At 39.5% G+C, this 23,475-nt stretch overlaps 2 protein-coding genes across 2 annotated transcripts in view; both read left to right on the forward strand.

Annotated features, from left to right (window-relative positions):
- lrrc75a (leucine rich repeat containing 75A) overlaps nucleotides 1-9,083 on the forward strand; it is a 60,659-nt gene extending 51,576 nt beyond the window's left edge. The window contains exon 5 of the mRNA XM_042487240.2: nucleotides 67-9,083. Within this exon, the coding sequence (XP_042343174.1) occupies nucleotides 67-669 (603 nt within the window). The 3' untranslated portion in view covers nucleotides 670-9,083. The remainder of the gene's footprint in view (nucleotides 1-66) is intronic.
- A 2,666-nt stretch (nucleotides 9,084-11,749) lies between these two features.
- On the forward strand, nucleotides 11,750-22,745 carry crk (CRK proto-oncogene, adaptor protein). Its single transcript, XM_088078552.1, has 3 exons — nucleotides 11,750-12,293; nucleotides 13,028-13,614; nucleotides 18,478-22,745. The coding sequence occupies exons 1-3, from the start codon at nucleotides 12,074-12,076 to the stop codon at nucleotides 18,613-18,615; spliced, it is 945 nt and encodes a 314-aa protein (XP_087934678.1). The 5' UTR covers nucleotides 11,750-12,073; the 3' UTR covers nucleotides 18,616-22,745.
- The last annotated feature ends 730 nt before the right edge of the window (nucleotides 22,746-23,475 follow it).

Consider the following 23,475-nt stretch of genomic DNA (forward strand, 5'->3'; position numbering starts at 1 on the left):
GACATTTTAAACAAGATGTGTATATTTGTAAGAATAATGACGGTATGTTGGTATTTTCCTCCCCAGGATCCGTGCAGTTTCCCCAGCGTGACGTGGATCGACCTGGGCAACAACGTGGACATCTTCTCCCTGCCGCAGCCCTTCCTGGTCAGCCTGAGGAAGCGCTGTCCCAAGCAAGGCAACCTGCCCACCATCCTGGAGTTCGGAGAGAGTCAAGCCAGCGACGTCCCGGAGAGGCTGAGGGGCATCGGGGAAGAGGAGGAGACGGACGACACCAACCGGACTGAGAGCATGGGAGAGCTCCGCTCGGAGGTGGAGGAGGAGCTGGACGGAGAGATGGAGATCGAGGAGATGATGGAGGAGCTGCTGGACTTTGACCGAGAGGTGCAGGGGAAGGAGGACGAGGACGAGAGCATGTGGACGGTGGAGGAGCAGAGGAAAGGGGAGAGGAGGAGGCGACGGAGAGGGGATGAAGACAAGGAGGCGGGGAAAGAGGTGCGGGGCAAAGAGCAGCGGCAGGCGAGGAGGGCGGTGATCGCGGACGACGACGACGACACGCACAGCCTCTCCTCCCACCTGTCCTGCTCCAGCCAGTCGCAGCACTCCTCCGGGGCCGTGGAGCCGATGAGAGTGGAGGAGGACGACTTAGAGGAGGACCACTTGACCTGATTGCTGCTCCCTGCTCTGCTTCTGTTTCCCCTCCTGTGTCGAGTCCCGTGTGGAAGGAGGCGAGAGAGTCTCCTGCAGAGGAAAACTGAGCGCTCAAAGTCAAAGCGGCTGCAGGACGTAATCCATACGAACACTGGACGCTCCGTCCTCTGATCTGATTTGGGACCAGCCACCGCGGCGTTCGGACACTGGCAGGTGACTCTCGGTGACTGTAACACGAGGAGACAATCCCCGACAGGGCGTCTTTTTCGTCGTCTGTCTCTAAAGTAGGATGCTAATGTATAGAATAGACAGATTAATATATCACATGAGGCTTTTATGTACAGAATGTTAATCTATATTCAGGTCCTTTCCTCCTGGTAACCCTGGTGATACCCACATGTGCCTGTGACACGTCCCGTTACTGGTCAAAATTGTGTCGAAAGATTAAAAAGAGAAGGAAAATGTAAAACAAACAAAAACATACACACAAACTAGTCAGGGGACCTTATTTGAAAAGCATTTTTGACAAAAACTGAAATGTTTCCCTCCCACGTACGTTTAGCCAGATGGACCGGACGATCAATCAAAAGTCAGGCCAACTGCTTCGTGGTCGCTCCTTTAAAAACCAACAGATGCACCGCGCTTGAAGAGAAGTCCACTGAAAATTAGTCAGCTGAAACCAAAAGATAAAGGATGCAGTAAAAGGTCTGATGATTGTAGGGACAACAGTGAAAAGGGCTCGCTGTGGCGTCCGTGTACAACACGTAGATTATCGCCATGTGTCCCAAAGCAAAGTGCCGGGGTTTCAAGTTGAAATATTTAGTAGCCTTTTTCCCTCAAAATCCAGGTCATGTTTCACTACACTGGTGTGCGTCACACGCTTTCGATGCTGTGTTTATATATAGGCCGCAGCTCACGTTCACGTCCGCCGGGTTACAACAAACTATATGCAGTATGTAGCGCTCACTTATTTTATTCATGTGTCACATATAGTCCATGCAAAGCTTTAAGAAATGTGTGCATTTGTGTGCACAGTATTTTTGTTTTATCTGTGCAGGGGCAATTGTTTAGATTGTAGAGTAGCTATTTAAAGAGGAACAGCGCTCAGTTTAAGGATTCATACGTGTTATTTTTGTGGTCTGGGATAGTTTAACACTGTATGTGGAAAACTTAGTTGGAACAAATGAACTTGTAGAGGCTATTAACTTAAAAAAACTTAAAACTTGTGTGTATAATTATAGTAATTAAGTATTTAATTATATTTATGAACACACATTTTTAAGCTGATTCCTCATAAAAATCATTAAATTTTAATTATGTACTGTTACCATAATTATGAACACACATATTTAAGATTACTAGCAAAAATTAAATCAGTCCAACTCATTTTTTCACATTATTTTAAAGGGATTTTAGAGTGTTATATACTATAAGCTATATTTCCTAGAATTATAAAGTTCTATCTGACATTTTTGTCAAAATTGAGTTATTCATATATTCTTGTTCTGTGACAAATAATTAACAATATGTGAGGTGTTTTTTGGATTTTTTGGAATGAAAAAATTTTTAACTCAGTATCTCAAAATTGCTCAGAATGCAGATAGAAGCTTATTATTGTAAGGTGGTGGTTTTACGTACATAATTAATGCTTAACCCTTTAACACCTCGGTCAACATTAGTTTTCTTGTGCTGCATTCAGGCGCCTTTCACTCGCATTTAAGCCCAGAAACCTGAGAAAACTGGTTTGATTTCCCTCAAAAACACGGTAAAAAAGATATGGAGCAAATGGGCAAGAAATGTCCCACAAAAATAAGTAAAATGTGACATGGAAACAAAATTAAGTGAATAATTAATATTACCCCAAAACAAGGGGAAATTTATTTTTCAAGGAAAAAAAAAATAAGATTTTTTAGCACTTGTACTTTTTTCTTGCTTATTTTTGGGTAATTTTCTTGTAATTTTTGTTCTAATTTCTGGACCACTATTATTTACTTGCTCATTGCCCTCTTTCCATGTTTTTCAAAGAAATCAAGCCAATTTGCTCAGTTTTCAAAGGGTTAAAGGCTAGGAAGAAGGTGAACCAGTGTGACATTATAAAAAAGGCACTGAGTGGAAAGGTTTTATTAAAATGGAAAGGAGGAAAATAATAACTAAAGTAAGTGATAAATGAGTAAATGCCTAACCCTACCTAACCCTTACCCTTTGCAATGTTCCCCACAGCAGCCTCAGGTGCAATAAAGTCACCTTTGGAGCTGTTAACATGTTTTGCATAAGAAAATAAGGCTTTTAATACTGACGCTTGCAGCAAAACACAATCAGGCAAAGAGCTCATATAGATTATGCAAGCACGTTTGTCTACACGCCTGTCACATAAACTTCTTTGAAACTGCAAGCCAGTATAAAATTGCCGGAGTACTCCTTCACAGTTGTTGCTTATTTGTGCAGAAACCCACCGACAGACGCTGGCTGGGAGCTTTGTTTCATTTCATTATGTACGTCTGTTTGCAGGATATATTACCTCAGAATGGATTTGCATTGGGCTTAGTGGAAAGGTCAGGAGGCGAGAATCCAGCATGAACTTCAGTGTCCTGACAGTTGCATGGCAATGACGGAGGAATGCACTGTTATCTACAGAAATACATGCAAACTTGTTTTATGTCAGAAGATTTAACTGAATATAGTAAGATAGAATCTCTGTAAACAACGATTAAATGTGTGAAAATGATCGTTTTAGATGAAATACATAATCAGATGGGAGTAGTATAAATAATGTGGCTTTCGGAGTTTATAAGATTTTATTTGAAAGGCTGAATAACAAGTAAGAAAGGTGTCATTAAAGTGAATGGATACCATTTATATTTAGCGGTGCCACTAAAACCAAAATTTTGAAAATTAAAAAGCAGCCCCTTTTTGCTGATTTTTTTTTTTGCATATTCATATAATGATACATAGGGCTGAAAGCTATATTGCAATATTTTTTGCCTATATCTCAATACACAATATATATCTCAATATTTTTAAATATCCTCAAAAGCACTTAATCAATACTAGAACTGGGAGGCAGAATCAAACATAAAAAAAATAATTTTCCCAAATTATCTCTTTGATGTGACAATATTGTAGGAATGACTATTGGTACTCTAAAAAAACATTAACACTATTCAATTTTTAATCATTAATAATAAGTGGGTAAAGTCAAGTATTAAAACATGCAGAACTGCACTTTACTGTAATGCAACCTTTACAATCAGGAAAAAACACAATTTATTCCATATCCTGATATAACAATATCCAATATCGAAAACAATATATAGTCTTATATCATGATACGATTTAATATCTTTATTTTGCCCAGCCATAATGATAAGAATACTAATAATACTTGTTGCCTAGGAAAACTTTAAAAGTCTACTTTTTGTCCAATTCAGTGACGATCCTGCTCCATTAGCTGTCCATTCTGTGTGCACTGAAAACAAAATTTAGTTTTTATACACAGAACTGTCTGTCAATGAAAATTCACAAAGTGGCTCGGATTGAGCTACGCGGCACTATTGCAGCCAATCAGCTACAGGGGGCGTCAGTGCTTGTGCACAGGACAGGGGGAAGGCCATGAAGACAAAGCGATGCTAATGCCGCGTTCATGTCCTCCTCGGTTGGATATGAAGATGTGATATATTTTATTCTCCAGAGCATTTAAACAATATGTTGATAACAGTTAATTTTATATGACATAATGATTTTATTCCAGACTTGTTGCTAAAATATCGCTTTGACTGACTACTGCTATAAATATTTTAATATAGGTTACTATAGGTGGACAGCGACTAATAACATATTACTAATTACTTGTGAGCCAAAAATTGTCATGCAATTTGTGATTTAAAAAAAAAAGTTTATTGCCAACAATCAAGCGTTTACTTTCGTCGTCCATTTTAATGCATAGATGACATCAACTCGGCAACTCATGCACCAAAATTTCTCCCAACTTTCCAAGTTGTCGTTCCAACTTTAGGGGGCGTTCATGCTGATTTTTACCAGTCTGCAGTTAATTTTTCGAATTATTCCAACACCACATGAATGCAGCCTAAGTCCGCCCACATCTGAGGGGAAAACGCGTCATTGCTCTCCATTGATTCTTTGCATCAAGGTGCCTTCTTGTCACCATCATTTGCTGGCAAACAGAAAAGCGGCTGCTGTGTGGTGGAAGTTTTTATAAGCATAAGAAAAACCAAGCTTTTATGACGACTAAAGTGGATATAGGCAATAAGATGTGAGAAGATGTGAGACCTCAGAAGACTGTAAGAATGGGAAAACTGTGATCCTGATACTCAGTAGCCTAACCCTAAATGTGCAGCAAACAATTTGCTAATAAGTCCAGACAAACTGTAGAGGCTGAAGCTAACTAAGCTATGCAAGGCTTGGTTTTGATCTTAGTCTGGTCATTGTTGGGTTAAATGATGATCTTACCTGGTGATTTGATCAAATAGTTGTAAATATCAAAGTATTTAACCTCTGTTGATTCAGTGGGATCATTTCTCTAAGATCAGCCAGGAGAAGGGACACTAGGTGGTTTTCCATTACAGATTAGTGCAAAACTTAAGCGATATTTTCAAATTGTCGATGAAACATGATTGCGAGATGACTGCGTTTCCACTGAGTGATGTTATTTGACTTCGTCTCTGACGATAACAGCTCAAGAAGCATGGAGATGTTTAAAACGTTAGCAGATTTATTTCTGTTGCAGCCACCGCACAAGCCGTCATTATTCCCAATTGAATGCGACGTAGGCGTGTTATGCGAGCGTTAACGGAAAGGCGAGCCCCTTATGTGGGAGCAGCCACGCATGAGGGATTTCTGGGAGGCGATAATCCACGATTTCACAGAGGAATTGTGGATTTAAAACCTTAAAGAGTTATGTGATGCATTAACTGCTCTTGTAACATCTGCTGCGTAATTCGCCAGGGAGCCAGTTCCTGCCGACAGGCGCAAAGCCATAGCATCATGTGACCTAGGAAAGTGAAAAAAGTGTTTCCATTGCAGTTTTGCAAAATATGGCTTTTTCTAATCGGCTGATATAAAACCTAAAAGTGTAAAAACTTTTTTGCAATAAAAGGGAGTATTATCCAAATTGACATTGTTCCATTAGGCCTATTTTATATTCACAATTTTAATTTGAGCAATTTGAGGGTGAATGGAAAACCGCCTACCAACAATTTTGAATTTGTCGGTATACATTTTCTTCTCTTGTACACGGTGAGTGCTAAAATAACCCCTTGACATGCTGAAATCTGATGTTTTTTAAGATAGCTATATGTATTTTTAACATTGCAGTCCTTGTTTGCGCCATTGCTTTCACATTCGTTCTCACAGTAGCCCGTCTGTTTATCATTGAGCGAGGGATAAATGTTCGGTCAGTTCCCGTTCGCCTCATTAACACAAACTAGCCTGTAGAAAGTCAGTGCTATTGCACTTGAAGCTGATTACAAAGAGAAATTTCCCTTTAACCTTTACAATAAGCTATTATTGCATCGATCCCGTAAAATCAACTTTACAAACCGCTCAGCACAATGAACCCTTTAAACAGAGAGACAGGCAGTAGTGGGCAGTGAATGGGGCCGAGAAAAGTCGCCCTTGAAAAACCACAGTAATTTCCAGCAATTGAAGCCATCGTGTGGAAGCACGTCAAATATTGATTGCTGCAAACTGAGCTCAGATCTAATGTTTGTATACCATCAGCTTTTATTCAGTGTGGATAACTGGCTTTAGATACAGAACATAGTCGGTGAATGGACCTGATGCTCAGGGTCAAACACACTCACTGCAACAAGAACTCCCGTTTAAGCTTAGAAACTCTATTCTCAGGTTTATTGTGGTTTTCTGCTCGCTGCTGTAAAAGGACTCCTGACTGCAGAAAGAGAGTCGAACAGTGGAGTAAGAATTATGTGTACATGTTTGTAATGTGCTAAAGCCATGCACCTGTCTGTTTTTATCACAGACTGTATATAAAGATGGACAACACACCCCCGCTTACCCCCACTATGCTTAATTGAAGCTAAAATATCCCGGATACGAGCGCTGGTGACGTCAGTCTGCGCAGGAACGATATCCAGCTCCCAGGAAGTGCGCCAGGCTCTGATGCAAATTTTACATAGTGGCCTAAAGTGGAATTGGGATGGTAACGTGATTTATTTGGGGAAAGAGGCGTCTGTAAATCACTAAATAATTTTTTGTGAGTGTCTAAACCCCCACAAAACAACTCATTTCACTATGTAGATTTAAACCATCCAGTTCCATAACATTTGGAAAGTCTAAAAGAGCCAAAAAGTTTTTCAGAGCACCTAAACTGGAAGTCAGTGGCTCCGCTGACAGAAGTTATCAGCTCGGGCACACTCGGCTGCACTCAGCTGCCGTCTCTTGTGCGCCTGCCTTATGGGCCAGTCGATCCAGGTATTTTATACCTGAGTAAAGAGCTTTTTTTGCTTAATGTGCCAATGAGCAGCTCTCATAGGAATAAACAAGGTTCTGCCTCCAAAGCTGTATCCAGATTCTTCATATATCCATGAGCGATATCAGCGGTGGGGGACTTCCTGCCAAAACACCCGTCAGACCAATCGTGAGCAGCCCCATTGAACGTGAACGATTGGATTGGATCATGGAGGAAAATCCCCTTTTTGTCGAATTTAATAACTCTTTAAAACCGAACTCATAGAAACAAACACTTGAACAAACATCAGGGTGATGAAAACGACCTTCAGTGACATAAATCATCTTGGGGAAAAATGTATTTGGTGTGTACTTTGAGTTTTTAGTTTGGCCTATGTCCTATTTACTAACTTCGAAGGGCAGGCTTTATGACCTATACCGCAGACAGACACCAGGGGGCGATCCAGATTGAAAAGCTACACTTTGGGGGAGCTGTCATGTTGTCCATCTTTATATACAGTCTATGTTTTTTATGTGAACATCACTGCAAATCAAAGCAAAGAGATCACTGGAATTCTATTAATACATCAATGTAGACTTGGGCTTTTATTTTGAAACTGTTTGTTTAGGTTTAGGCGGTTTCAAGTTATGATATTTTATCAGGGTATTTCGAAATCCTGAAGGTATAAGTTATGGTACCATCAAAAGAAGCTCCTCTTTCTTTTAAACTGATTTGTAGATGCTGAATTGAGATGATGTAGTGCCCAGCATCCACCACCAGAGGTCAGTCACTTTTGGTGAAACAGGTTGCTGCATGGAGAAACATGGCAACTGCAAGTGGTGGGGATAACGTTACAGGACTGGTAACAAAAGAAAAATGCCTTTGCTATTGTTTGAAAGTATTGCCACATATAACCTTAACTTGAGATGACTTATTCCAAGTATAAAATCAGTTAGCCACCAGATTTTATCAACACATTATCTCCATTTCAACCATAAACGGAAAAGATTGAGATTGAGACATTTATTGCAAATGCTCTGTAAACATGCCCAAATAATACTACCTTCAATAATAACTGCATATCCTGCATCTCAATATACTGTTTACACGACCTGAATCAAATTATGTAAATACTTTTTTTTTTAATACTGTTGCATATCTTATACCAAATGTCAGCAAAGTGTGCAGGTATGAAAAAATAGATACCGCCAAAGCCTACTTTCACCCACCTTTCATATATAAATTATTCATTGCAGTTTGACATCAGTCATAAGACATTAACCTGAACCAATACAGCATTTTGATCTGATCCCACAAGAACGCATGAAGGTTTCTTTAAAATCATTTCAAAAGTTCACCCTAAACAAGTGTGTTTGCGACACAGAATAACTTGCCCGGAAGATGCTTGAATATAAAGATATGCTATTGAAACTGTAGCCACGTGTCTATTGTTCGGTGATGTTCTTTCCCAGAGTGCTCTGTATGTCAATTTTTAGCGAGGTTAGGCATAATGACTGAAGACTCTCTCAGCTCGTCACTACAGGCAGAATGACTAGTCCTTTCATATATTTCAGTAAGAGTAGGCATGATCATGTGTTATTATTGGATGCAGAGAGCAGGAGGGGCCTATGAATGCTTTAAGTGACCCGTAGATGTGAAGACGCCGTGTATGTCTCGCTCAAGGACTCAGCTGATATATTCTGAGATGTAAAAAGAAACGTGACTTTGAAGGCATGTGTGTCTCCGTAGCCTTGGATCTTTTCTCTCTCCATGAGTCTTTAATCGATATATATTTCTCAGTATACCTCTGTATTATTCTCTATACAGTATTTTCTTCTTTCACTCTCCCTGTTTCCACAAAGCTCCCATGGCTCTTTTATTTTCATGCCACTTTGTCAAGGTGATCCTTTGAAAGGAACGCTCTGTACGTTCGGTTACGGAAGAAACTGTAAAAGGTGTCATTTTCTGTTGTGCCATGGATCCCAATAAATTCTATGATACAATCCCAGCTTTTCTCGATCTGTCACACAGAGCAAAAGATTGCAGATGTCTGCTACATCCAGTGTTGGAGACCTGGAGAGCAGTAGAGATTACACACACCTCAATGTAGGGGAGCATCCATCAGCATCCAACCATTCATCCTTTTTGGATATTCTGATACTTTATTTCTATCTGATTTTGAGTTCACTATATTAAGTACTCCTTACTTACTCTAATGCAAGGTGGTACACAATCTCAAAAAAAGCTGGCAGATTGCTAACTAATAATGTAAATGCTATGTTCACCCCACTTTTGAGGTTCTGGTGTGTATGATTTAGTGGCATCTAGTGGTGAGGTTGAATATTGCAACTGGCTGAAACTTCTGCCATGTGCCAAGCATGTAAGGAGAACCACTGTGCCGCCGCAAAAACACAAAAACGGTCCGATCTAGCCAGTGTTTGATGTGTCCGTTCTGCACTCGTGTAGAAGAACATTGAGGACGACCCGCTTTACAAAGGGTTCATTTTAAGGTAAAGAAAACACACTAACCCTTATTTTCAGGTGAGTATACACAAACAAAGTTATGATTATTTTATACCACTTCTGCCAGTATATCTAACTACATCCTACATACTAGGCCTTTAAATGGTTTAGTAGTACAGTAGTAGTGGTAGTAGTATCCCGATAATGTTTTTTTATTTTCCTCACTTTACTCTGTCCACCATTACACCTGATGAACAATTTCCAGACTCCAGATCCAGTTCTTTGAAAATATTGTTTTAGGCCAAACCCCGTACAGAATATTTTTAGGACAGCACTCTGGCATATTTCCACACATGGCCATTTGGGGTTAATGTATGTTTGGGATTACTGAGAATCACCACAATGTGTCTATTTTACAGCCCAGGAAAGAAAGAAGTGTCATTTTCTGATTCCTTTATAAATAATATTAAGTCAAAAGTTTACAGTTCAAAACCATCAAGTTTGCAGTTAGAAATGTTAGAAAGTCATCAATAAACGTTTTTATAAACAATCAGTTCTGCAGTTAGAAATATCAGTCATTAAAAAAAGCTGTAAACTGTCAAAATGTTCATTTCGTGGGCTCACAATTATTAAAAGAGCAACAACAGACAAAGCCGGTGTGATGGGGAGGAGGATGAACACCAGTCACGAGCTGAAAATTCATTATTTATAACTTATAAATCCTTTACAAATGGTAATTTACTGTAAAGCGGTACAAAGAAAGGTAGTAACTATGGCATACATGTGTGCATTTTACCATGTTATCCAGGCAGGACTTTTGATCAAATAGGTTTTCTGCTGTTCTTTTAGTCTTTATTGGTTCAATTATTTATTGATGACAACAGTTTTGATGGTAGATATCAAGCAGTAACTGCCATGTATACCAATATTGATATTGATATTGAAATGGTTATGGATTTCTAATGGTATTTGGCTGACATCTAGTGGCATAGTTTACTAATTGCAATTACTAATTGCTATTTACTGGTTGTAATGAGCTGTGCGTGTTTTTGAGAGCTTATTAATGCCTATTGGAGTAGTTTGAGGTGTATGTGTTCAGAGTGTTATGACAGCACTTCTGCTCATCTGGTGCAATAATGAGGCAAGCTATAGGTTACACAACAACCCACTAATATGAAGGACAGGGCCGTCAAGTTAAAGAGAATTATTATGAGCAGGAAGAGCAGTTTACTGACTTTATTTACAAAATAAGAGCCTGCAAATGTGTCACTGGAAAAATAGAAAACATGCACTTGAGTATTTAATGGTATGTGACACAAATAAGAGATTCAACAAATTTAATTTCATTTTTATGAATAGTATAGTATTTCCATATTTACTGAGCAACAGTTTAGTTGAAAAGGAATAAAATGCCCGTCCCATAGGCTATAGACACCTGTCCCAAATATAAGCCTGCTGAGTTCAGTTATTTAAGCAAGTAATAGCCTGGGCAATTAATTGAAATTTTACAGTAACATTTTAAAATAGTATATATCATATATTATGTATCATTTTTTAATATTTTTAATGCTTTTTAAAAGAAAACTTAAAATGTATCCCTTCACTTTAGCCTTTAACTATCTCTGACTCAACTGTTTTGCATTTTGCTCCACACTTTGCATTGCTGCACCTTTTTAAAATGTTGTATTTTCCTTAATTCTATGTAGTTTATACACTATTTTTTAGCTTTATTTTTATTAATATTATGCCAATCAGTCAATCAATCTTCTATGCATTCTAATCCTTTTTTATCTTACTTTTACTAGTATTATCAAGTGGGTTTTATCCATATAAAGATACATTTTGTGTATTCTATTCTGATCTTTTTATTTTTACTTATTAATATGTATTTATGTCTTCTATGTCTTTTCATGTGAAGCATGTAACTTCTTTGTTGTAAAGCACGTTGGGCTGCATTTCTTGTTTGAAAGGTGCTATACAAATAAAACTAATAAAAAAATACAATTATTATTATTGTTGTTGTTGTTGTTGTTGTTGTTGTTGTTGTTGTTGTTGTTGTTATTGTTATCATTATTGTTGTTGTTGTTGTTGTTGTTATTGTGCCACTCGTAACGGAAGTCTAATGTTACTGTCTCACATGCTGGCTAACTTTACGCATATGTGCGTCTGCTGCACATAATTATTACATCACATCCGGTGAGTGGGGTCTTTTTTTGTTTTCCCGTATCCGCCATTTCAGTTTTTGAAGTTAGTTGTCATCGGTCGCTGGATTGTAGCTGGATTTCTGTCGCTAAAGCGCATTGTATTGCCATTAGAGCTTCATTCCGCTCAAAAATTGACTAGGAGCGCTTTTTATTTGGTGGTTGCGCTTCTAAATCGGCGAATTGATGTCCAAACGGCCAGCTGCGGATGTCGCCTGTTTACTAAACGTGCTCTAGGCGCTAAAGTTTTTGTATGAGTTGAAGGCTTTGCTTGCGGATAACGGGAGGGAGAGACGGGAAGGCCCGGTGAAGCCTCGGCTTTGGAGTGGTTATCATGGCCGGAAATTTTGACGCGGAGGACCGTGGCAGCTGGTACTGGGGTCGGTTGACCAGGCAGGAGGCTGTGTCTCTTTTGCAGGGGCAGAGGCACGGCGTGTTTCTGGTCCGGGACTCCATCACCAGCCCCGGAGACTACGTGCTCTCGGTATCAGAGAACTCCAAAGTCTCGCATTACATAATTAACAGCATCTGCAACAACCGACAATCCGGTCCAGGTAAGATAACAGAGCGGTTTTGGAGGGGGGGTCGGTATTATGGAGGTGCTGATGTGACCATTCTTGCATGACTTGCACCAAAGGAGATGCGCAATAGTGTATTTTACATTCTCTTGTAAGGAGAATACAGCAGGCCAGACACAGTGAAGCATGTGCCAATTTCATGTTGTTGAGATGCAAACATACCTCTGGTTTTGGCTCTACATCTTGCACGAGTGCTCAGGCAGACAGATATTACACAACACAGTGTTTCAGTAAAGCCAATATAGATTTGTGCACGTTTCTGTCACTAAAATAATCCATGGTGGGTGGTGTTAGTTTTCAAATGGCACTGAGGTCTGGCCTGATGCACCTTTTTGAATTGAATCCAATTCATCAGACGTCCCTGAGAGAGTTGTAAATACACAAAAGTGTGTCATATTGCCAGGTTTTAATAGGCTTTAACCACTCTGCCCCTGCTGGGTTTTTCCAGTATCGATATTACGGGATAATTTTTGTTCCTCATGCTTTCTTAAAAACACACATTGGAAGGAACGAAACAAATATGACAGAGGAAAGACATGCGAAATAAGGAAACAAAATTCCTTCCTGGTCATTCTGGAAAGCACCACCGTCATGCTTGGTTACAAAAATAGATCTGACAGACTTCAACATGCAAGAGCAGGTAGTATGTTGGATACGAGATTAACCCTTAGTTTTCTGATTCCTCTTCCGTCCTGTCTCATTTTCACCAGGTTTGGCCCATCCGAGGTTCCGAATCGGTGACCAGGAGTTCGAAGCTCTCCCCGCTTTGCTAGAATTCTATAAAATCCACTACTTGGACACCACCACCTTAATAGAGCCCATCAACAAGTCCAAACACACTTCCTTCATCAGCGTTGGACCTGGGGGGCCCCCGCCGCGCCTGGAAGACGAGTATGTCCGAGCACTTTTTGATTTCCCTGGCAATGACGAGGAGGATCTCCCATTTAGGAAGGGCGATATTCTCCGAGTTCTGGAGAAGCCAGAGGAGCAGTGGTGGAACGCCCAGAACTCTGAAGGCCGGGCGGGGATGATCCCAGTGCCATATGTGGAGAAGTACCGGCCGGCGTCTCCAAATTCGGCGGCGGGGCCCGGTGTACCTGGTGGACCGCCAGGAGGAATGGGGATGCTAGGGAACTCTGACGGCTCTGCAGCCCCGTCTGGCCCTCCGCTGCTGGGAGATCCCAGTCAGTACGCCCAGCCCACACCCCTCCCGAATCTCCAGAACGGACCTGTGTATGCCAGGGCCATACAGAAGAGGGTGCCCAATGCCTACGACAAGACCGCTCTGGCATTAGAGGTAAATATGGACCTGTTTGTGCTTTTTTCTTTTAGCGTGTGCTGGAGGAAACTATACAACCAGCCCGTTAACTTTATCAGACTGAGTTCACATTTTTTCACTTTCATTGTGCTTTTGATTATTTCATGCTTTGCATTTGTTAAGCAGCGTGAAGAGAAATCAAGGTCAGAAATTGCTCATCCAGATTTCTATAAAATCTGATTATTTAATCTCTTCAGTAGAGATCAGTCCAGTGACATGACAGACTGATATACCCAAAATCTTTATTAATGCACTAGCTTTGTCTTTTTTGTCCAGAAAGATGAACCCCTCAGATTTAACCCTAATAGGGTACCCCGATATGAAAACTGCCAATAAGCTGTGCTCCGTGCTCGTGGTGGTGAGGCTGTTAAACTGTCCGGAAGCGAGAGCGGGGCTCCCACGGAGCAGGTCGTTGGGGGAAGGAAATAGTTTGTGTTTGGGAACAGGACCATTTCCTCTGGTCTCTGTGAAGCCAGGAGTCAAACTGAGCCAGAGTGGGACTAGGCGGCAGGCTGGTCGGAGTATGCTCTTGTCTCTTCTGGCCCGCTGGACTGTAAAATAATACAGCGTTGTCCTTGAATTCCTCAAATCTGCACCCCTCTTTTGTCTTTTGTGTGATTTGGTTTTCTTTAGCTCTTTTGCAGCTAGAAACACTTTAGCTTGTTTAAAGTTTGCTTAGTTACACATGACAGGTGGAGCCTTTGTATGAGCTGGTTTCTGGCACTCCCACCTGTGGTAGACTTGTCTGGCTTTGACCTGTGCGAGGCTGCTTGTTTTCGCCACTCTAGTTGGCCCAAAGTGACTCAGCAAGGCGCCACTGGACAGTTAATAATTAGCTCGCATTTCCTTGTCTCGCTGTCTTCAGAAAACCCTCTGATTGCAAAAAGCACTCCATATCTTTAGTAAATTAACATAAAATCATGTATTATTGGCCTGTTTCCGGTTGTTGTAACCTATATATTAATGCAGTTTTCTAGATTCTGACACACAAAACGTTTCTGCATCAGAGAGGTTTAGTAATGGTTTCATGCTATAATGAATTTGGATTTAAACTCTAATTTCTGTCTTTATGAAGAGTCCAGTCCATGCATTTATTTGATAAAAGACATTGGACATAATAACACGTGTGCAATTTTAATCAGTCCGCTTTAGTAGTCCACTAGCAAAGGAGAGATGCAAGTTTTTAGTGATGAATCTGCAGATTATTTTAATGACTTATTCATATTCTAAGGGAACAAGCATAGTGAAGGGCACGCACATCCGAAAAACTGATTAAAATTCTTTAAAAAATGATTTCATACACTTTACTTAAGCCTAAGGTGATGTCTTTAAACCACATTTTTTTATTCAACCAACAGCCCAAAATCCAAATATTTTAAATTTACAATGATCATACAGTGTTTCCCATGGAAAATGTTAAATTTTTTTGTGGGTAGGTGAACGCAGAGCAGGCGGAGCTCATCGTGAGTTCTATTTTTCCTCCGCAGCAGTTTGAGCCGCCGGGTGAAAGCAAACTCTTAAACACAGCAGAATGAATGGTTAAGCTTTGCTTTCACTGCACCTGGAGTTCTGCTGCTCCGTCTGTGCCCACAGTACACTCTGCACTCTGATAGTGTTGTGCAATTAATAACCAAACAGTATATATAATTTCCAGTAGAGCTCCTTATAAACAATCCAGATCCCAAAATAGAAAATCGATTTGTAGAGGCAGATGTTTTAATCGTGGTAGGCACCCACAAATGAATGACAGTGTGAGACAGCCTGTAATAAACAGATAAAGGCAGTAAAACCTCACATTTAAGAAGCTGGAACAAGATTATTTTTGGCATTTTTGCTTTGAAATTAACCTAAAGGACTTGTCGGTTACTAGAACAGTTGTCCATCAATTTAATATTGATCACTCATGGTTTCATCATTTCAGCTCTAACATACAGACGGAGGCTTATCTTCTTAAGTTTTTCAATAAATTGCATAATGATGTGTTGCTTCAATTGTGAGATAATTGAGGCCGTAACTTGTTTTGGTGTCGTATTAAATTGCATCACACTGGTGTTGATGGTTATTTGTCTACCCCCAATATACTGCATACAGGGAGCCAAATGACACCAAAACATTACAGCATGCGTTGATCCAGTACATCAACAAATGGTTGTGACCAGTATGTGTCGAATAGCTGTGGCTTTATGATAAAGTGTCCGTGCTGTTCACCGTGCAGACACATCACCACCTCTATTTAAACCGTCCTGATGCTCTGGGATGTCCTGAGTCCATCTGAGGACTGACACAGGGAGCAATCAAAGCGTCTTTTGAATGCATTGGTACCTGCTGTAAAGCCTTATCCATTACTAATCCATTACTAATGAGCCACAAAACACACAAACAAGCCGCAGCCAGCAGTTTAAATTAATGATATCCACCAGCTACAGCAAGGCACTCTGAGGCGATGGCGTCGTGTTTTTCCTGTTTCAGGCAGAGATGTCAAATATTCCCTCGTTTTCAGATTCTCAAATGTGAAGAGTTATTGCTCTTTGTCTTATGTTTTAGCAAATTATATATATTTGCGTTTTGGATTGCTAGACGGGCATCAAAATTAAAGACACTCAAGTCTTGCACAACTCTTCTCCAGTGCAGCGTGCTCTACGTGTCTGAATCCTCCCGCTGAAGGAGGCGAGACAGCCTGAGGTTGTTTCCGGTTTCCTTATTTTCAGCCCATTGATCACTTCTGTCACTGATGGAATACCAAACCTCAAAGGTATACAAAATAACATTGTAATCATCTTTTTATAATAAAATATTTAGTCCTGGCGGATGCAGGAACGCAGAGTAATAAAATGTTAAATAGTTATGGATATCCACATCCTGTTTCCAAGTTTATCTTTGTTTGATTCTAACATGTTTGTCCTGTAACAAATTGTTCTTTAAAAAAAAACATCCTGTTCTTTGATTAGAAACATGATGTCATGGTGGGACCAGAAACTACTGGAAAATGTCACTCTTGCATTTTTCAATGCTACCTGACATTTTACAGAAAAAAATGAGTAATTGAAAAAAAAAAAGATTGTTTGTTGCATGCACAACAATGCATGCAGGGCCAGTTAGTTTTTAACAGCTGCTGCCTTAGATGGAAAAAATACATCACCTTAGAACAATAATCTATTTGATTATTTGTGAAAATTGAGTTATTTATAAATTCTTTTTCGTTTTTTGAAGTTAAGGTTCATAATTCTTGCTGTTTGGATTGCAGAACTTTGAAGCTCAATATCTCAAAGCTGCTCAGAGTGCAGGTACAACCTGATTTTTCTAAGGTAGCAAATTCTTCAAAATTAAAGCTCTTGCATCATCAGCAAAAGAAAAAATGCCCGTCTGAGTCATGCTGCCAGTTACACATTTAACACACGGAAGATTGTCTTAACTGGAAACAGGTCATCAAACTGATAGTATGCGCCCTGCTGGAGTGTCGTAAGCCCTGACCGTTCAGTCGTCACTCACGTCGACATGAACTTTGGATCTGTCTGTTAGTCCGTGTTTGCTCAAGTTCAGCGAACAGCCGCTCCTCTCCGTGTGCAGGTCAACTGTCGACACACGTTAACACCTGACATCCGGGCTATAACTAACATTTAAAAGGGGGAGGGTATTTTTCATTTAGTTTTAATTAATTTGTCATTTAGCCTACAGGGTGCTAGTGGAAAATGCCCAGTGCAAATGACCAGAATCCAAATTCCCATTTACATGTTACTCATGTCTTGTTACTAACAATCCTAAACCAAAACATATTCAGTTTGCAGTGATAAAAAACAAAGAAAAGCAGCAAATCTTCATATATAAGGAAATGGAGCTGGTGGATATTTTGCATTTTTGTTTTATGTATGACTGAAACAATAAGTAAATGATCAAGAATGTAAATTTTATGTTGATCCAATAATTGTTTGGCAACACTGAGTTTGAAAGGATAGAAGATTTCTGTGTTTTTGTTAGGGGTCGGCCGATATTGTTTTTTCTGGGTCGAAACTATTAGTACTTAATGAGACTGATAACTCATATTTGAAACCGATATGCATTTACAAAAAAAATTAAAATCTTTCTGTCAATATTCAGAATTTGGAATATAATAAACTTCAACACGAAACTTGTTTAAATGCCTTTAGCAAAAGTTAAAACAAAATAAAAGAAGTATAATACTGCAGAATTACATTTAATTATGAAACAATTATAAAAATTGAACTTCAAAACAATGAAATCACGAAGCTCAAGCAGAAAGAAAATTGGTAATGTTAGTTATTAATTAATTAATACAAGAAAATTATTATAGAGGTTGACCAATATTGTTTTTTCTGGGCTGATATCAACACTGATTATTAGTACTTAATGAGACCGATAACCGATATTTGGAACCAATATGCATTTACTATAAAAATGAAAATATTTCTGTTGAAATTTAGAATTTGGAGTATAACAAACTCCAACACAAAACTTTGTTTAAACACCTTTAGCAAATGTTTAAAACTGAAACATTCAACATCACATACAGCAAGTTCCCAGCAATGTTTTTTTATCAAGTTAGTTGAAAATTTAAATAAAAAACTAAATATATTTTTTAAAAAAAGCTTCTTGAGGATTTACAGAGTAAAAATTCCTCCCATACTACTTTCTTTGCATTTTTTAATAAATTAATTTAATCAGCAATCATTGAAATAAAATGCAGATACAGATAACAAAATGCCAAATATCGGCCGATCATCTGTCGACCCCTAGTTTTTATTAATTTTAAAGATGACCATAAATCTTGTCATTTCTTGCTGATTAACTCTTTCACACCTTGTCTCTCTCTCCTTCCTTTCCCAGGTGGGCGATATGGTGAAGGTGACCAAAATAAACGTGAACGGCCAGTGGGAGGGCGAATGTAAAGGCAAACGTGGTCACTTTCCCTTCACGCACGTCAAACTGCTGGACCAGCACAACGCCGAGGATGAGCTCAGCTGAGAGCGGACAGCCGTGCCGCAACCTGGACACTAGTACTAGACCCTTCCTCACCCCCCTCCCTGTCCTTCCTACTCCACACGCTCACCTGCTCCCTCTCCCTCACGTCTGCTCCAGCTTTTACCTGCACCAAGTACAGTTTCAGAGAATCACTGAGAACAAAACAAACAGGCCCTCGTCGGACCCTCGTACCGCACACACCCTCCGTTTCTACCCCTCTGAATAATCACACCTGCCCGTCTGCACCTGCTCTGACTCACTAACCTAAGAATGGGTCATATACTCTCCAGTGGATCTGTAAACTGAATCTCCCGTTCCACGGATGTGGCAACACCCTTTAGATCCTCCTCTCGTCGTGTCCGTGTCTCGGACACACTATCAGCTCTCACTCCTCAGGAGACGCCTCGCCGCAGAGTTCAGCCACTTCCTCTTCCTGTGTCGGAGCCAGTAGATAAACTGCTCAGAGCTGTGTCATTTCTCACCCTCGTCCGTCGCCATGGTTGCAGCGCTGTAGGATCACTCATGCTGCATTCATCTCAGATGGGAATACAATAACAAGTTAAAGAGGAACAGCACCGTTATCATGTGTTTTCGCTCGTTTAGAGCTGTTTCGGTGGCATTATAGAATTTTTTTTACAAATTTTGTTAAAAGCAATAGTTAGGCATTTACGGAACATGCTTGTTCATTTTCTTGCCAAGAGTTAAATGAGAGGATAAATGCGACTCTGGGTCTCTATGGTAAATATGAAGCTATTACCAGCAGTTGATTAGCATAGCTTAGCATAAAGACTGGAAGCAGGGGGAAACTGCTAGCTTACCTCTGGGCTAACATTGGCCTGGGTGATATTAGACTAATCAAATATCACGATATTTTTGAATACCGATATTGTGACGATATTGTATGGTTAAATGTTTGTGCTCTCACAAAATACTTAAATGATGACATTAATAATGACCAATTGGGTTAAGATATTAAAATAGAAAAGTCTGGTAAATTAAGAGAATTATGTATAATATTGCGATAGCCAAAATTTAAGACAATATCTACTTTTTCATTACAATATTGATCTAATATTGATATATTGCCCAACCCAAGGCAAACATAACAAAATCCACATACCAGCACCTCTAAACGTCACAAATTAAAATGTTGTTTTTTGTTTAATTTGTAGAAAAGCCAGATGGAAATGATGTGTTTGACTATTTCTTGGGTGGAACCAGTTGCCAGGAAACCAGCATCCAATAATCCAGGTCATAATCTTTATTTTAATGTTTGCTGTAACTCTGTTAGGGATTACAGCAAACTTTCATCTTTTTTTTTTTCTTTTAACCATTTGTATCATTCTGTGTCCCCTCTTTAAAGTCGGAGGTTTTTTCCTCAGCAGCAGTTTGTGACTCTGAGGGTTGATAATTGATGTGTCAGTCTGCTCAGAGCTGATCTGATCAGCACGATGAAGTAGAGGAGCTGCTGCTGCAAGTGAATACAAACTTGTAGACCTGGCAAAATGAACAGTTAAGTTTCACCTGATGTTCTGCTGCTCCGTCTGTGCCCAGAGTACGCTCTGCACTCCCAGAGTGATGCAACGCGTAACAGAAAGTTAATATATATTTTAGCACCGGTCCAAATGAGTGTTCCAGGTCACAAAAATATCAAATCTGTTTGAGCAGCACAATTATTAGTATCTATTAATAGGAGATATTTCCTCCTATTATGTTTACTACATAAACATGAAAATCGCATTCATCTTCTCGTCTGACCAGGCAAGAAAGTGAACAAGCTTATTTTACCAACTATTTTTTTAATCTGCTCGTTTCACACTTACAGTGCATGCATGTAGTGAGAGATGAATTTGAGCACAAAGTTGCAAAATCAGCCACGCAGATGATACAACCATTGGCTCAAAAATGCCATGGCAGCATTTTTCTTTCCACATTTGTTCAAATAGGAATGTCCTTGATGTTATGTCTTCATTAAAGAAATAAAAAGCTTAGCAGTCCTGATCAATATTGAATTCTACAATGTTAAAGGGATTTGAAGGAGTTTACAACACCTAACATTTACATTCACAACATGAGACTGAACCATAATCTCTGGTATTATGTTGAGGTTATGTAAAGGTTTTGTCATTTAAAAGTTTGCATCCACAATTGTTCGTATTGGACATGAATGCAGCATTATTTTTGGGCAACCCAAAGGCAAAGAGCGACGAGAGCAGCAAGGCTCGAATCCAGCTGCAGCGACTTAACACCGGGAGAGGAATAACAAAGAAATAAAAGAGGTGTACAGTTCTCAAGGAGCAGACCAAGGACCAGTCCAGCACCCATACCGAACGGAGAAAAACAAAACTGAGACCAGCAGCCAGGATCTCACGTAGTTCTCGCCGTAGAACAGGCCCCCAGCTGTGAACCCTGAGAAACTTCCAGACTATTGTTGAGGTGGAGATAAAGGCAACACTACATTCAACCTCTCCGCACCTTCCACCTTGGCTCACCTCAGCCCCATCCACCCATCACCTACGACCAAGTACCACCAAGTAGTCTTTTGTAAGAAGAAAAAAAGAACATATTGTTATGAAATGATGTACTATGTGATTATCATTACATGCTAAAATATTTTTTGTTATCTTTGTAGTTTTTCTTCATAGCGGATTTTGTGCGGAAGGAAACGATTTCGGTGTACACTTTTTACCGCTGCATGTTGGGAGGGAGCGATGGGTCGCTGGTTGCAAAATGGATAAACTGACTCGAAGAGGGGCCACATATTGGGCCCCCAGCCCTCACGAGGCCACATGTGTTAATTCTGCATCTGATGTACATGAATGAAGTCGAACGGGGTGAATGTAGGCTGTCCACCATGTTAGTTAGTACTGTCTTCTCATTATTAGTGCTCCGCGTTCAGCTGAATATACCTTAGAAAAACAGACCGCTGTGTGTTCAAATGTGTCCGAGAAAAGAGGTGGTGGTATTATTTGGTACCTGCCCTTTGTTTTTTGTTTTTTTTTAAATAATATTGTCGCCACCTTGCTCCATTTTGTTCCTTTTAATCCTCTCGTTTGTCAGCCTGTGTTTTCTTTGTGCCTCCTCGCGTAATCCTCGACCAGTGTTTTATTTAAAGCCTCTTCCATTTATGATGCACAAGTCAACATGGATTTTTTAAAAGTTTTTCCTCTAACTTCTTCCAAATTTTAAGAGATCTGCAAATTACATCATAGTCCAAATTGCCTTTCCCCCCTCAAGAGCTTGTTTTCTGTTGATATTGAATCAGTCTATTTGTTGACACCTGACAATCAGCACCCTCATGTTTCATAAAGCGGACTGGTTTGGTTTTTTAAGCCGGCTCTGTGTGGCGTTGAGTTGAGTTGGGCCACTTTGAATTTGAGCTGTAAGAACTCGCCGTCTCTTCCGAGCGAGGGGATCGTCTCAGATGTCATGGCACGGTAATTCTGGCCAGCGCACCATGTCACCTGTAGGTGGCACTGTAACAGCATGCAAAGACTGGGTCCTTTTGGGAAGCATATTCTGCCAGTAATGGAGATGAAATTTGATTTTTTACAGAATATGCACTTAATGCTTTTATGCTGAGTTTGCATGTCATGCCCTCCGTAGAGGGCTTTTAATCATCCTAAAATGCTCCCACACATGATCTTAAAGCCCTGTCTTGCTTTCATTTTTCATTTTCAAGCTGGCCATCTTCCAAAATGATGTAATAATAATATTAATTTAAGAATATTTGGTCGGCTTCTTGGGAAAAAAAATCTGCCCAAGGAAAGGTACATTTGTGTACTGCCACCTTTGGACACGGTCTATTTTTGTTTGTGCAGTTATGATCAAATCAAGCTTCTTTGTCACTCACTCTGCACGTGGCAGGTGCTAAGCTACATAAATCATTATCTTATAAATTTCCAATGAAACCACCAAGAAGTATTTTTTTAGTAGCCCTGCATGAAGTCATTCATTTCTTTTCATCAAAAGGAAGGGGTGGCAAAATGCCAGTGGAAGTTGTGTTAATATCAAAATGTGCCATTTTATTATAACACTATATTCTTTCAAGACAATTGAAATTACCTTTTTATTTTCTGTAGCATGTAATGTGTTAATATACTAGTAAATAAAGTCAAACCCATGACAAATTATTTGTTTCATGTATTGACCTTTTTTTTTTTTTCAAAAAATGTTTTTGATAACAGTGAACAGATGTTTTAATGCTTGCTGTTTTAAATGTACGATTCATGACCAAAAAAACCTTTTTTAATTCATGCCACATATGGCAGTTGCCTAGCTACAGAAATAATTGCCATTCATATAACTGCGGGGTATTTTTAGCAGCACTGTCAGAAGCTGGGTAACTGTAGTGTCCATGTACAGTAGGAATGTATACAAACAGGCAACTGTATGTGCAAACAGAGACTCCCTTATACATAGTACATCTAGTGCAGCCAGTACCAAAACTGCCATGAAATAGACTTATCCAGTTTATTGTAAACATCTGTGAAATGTTATCTAATAACATTTTTCTAACAGCATTGTTTCATATATTGCAATTACTATTTATCTGGGAATTAAAATTAATAAAAATTACAAAGCTTAATTAAGCAGAAACTGCTTAAACTAAATAGATTTTGCTTTTTTAATGCTGCTTTAATGGTAATAGGCAACTTATTGGCAGAAAAAATGATTTTTGTAATTACTATTTTTGAAAAAATCATTTAACCCCCCCCCCTTTTTTTTAACTGATGCTAATAGACAACTTTTTGTTATCATGAAAAAAATGCAGTAAATAAAAACGATTAAGGGGAACACAAAAAGTAAATATAAGGTTGTCTTGATATTTTTGAGAAAGTCATTTAATAAAAGGACAGCAAC

This window comes from Plectropomus leopardus, chromosome 6 (genome assembly GCF_026936395.1).
Source record: "Plectropomus leopardus strain MGB_pleo_1.0 chromosome 6, ASM2693639v1, whole genome shotgun sequence".
Lineage (NCBI taxonomy): Eukaryota > Metazoa > Chordata > Actinopteri > Perciformes > Serranidae > Plectropomus > Plectropomus leopardus.

Excerpts from the sequence above, each read along its gene's own strand:
- crk (XM_088078552.1), top strand. The coding sequence starts at position 12,074 with ATGGCCGGAAATTTTGACGCGGAGGACCGTGGCAGCTGGTACTGGGGT. Across the intron at positions 12,294-13,027 it reads CAACCGACAATCCGGTCCAG|GTTTGGCCCATCCGAGGTTC; the intron begins GTAAGATAACAG and ends CATTTTCACCAG. Across the intron at positions 13,615-18,477 it reads AGACCGCTCTGGCATTAGAG|GTGGGCGATATGGTGAAGGT; the intron begins GTAAATATGGAC and ends TTCCTTTCCCAG.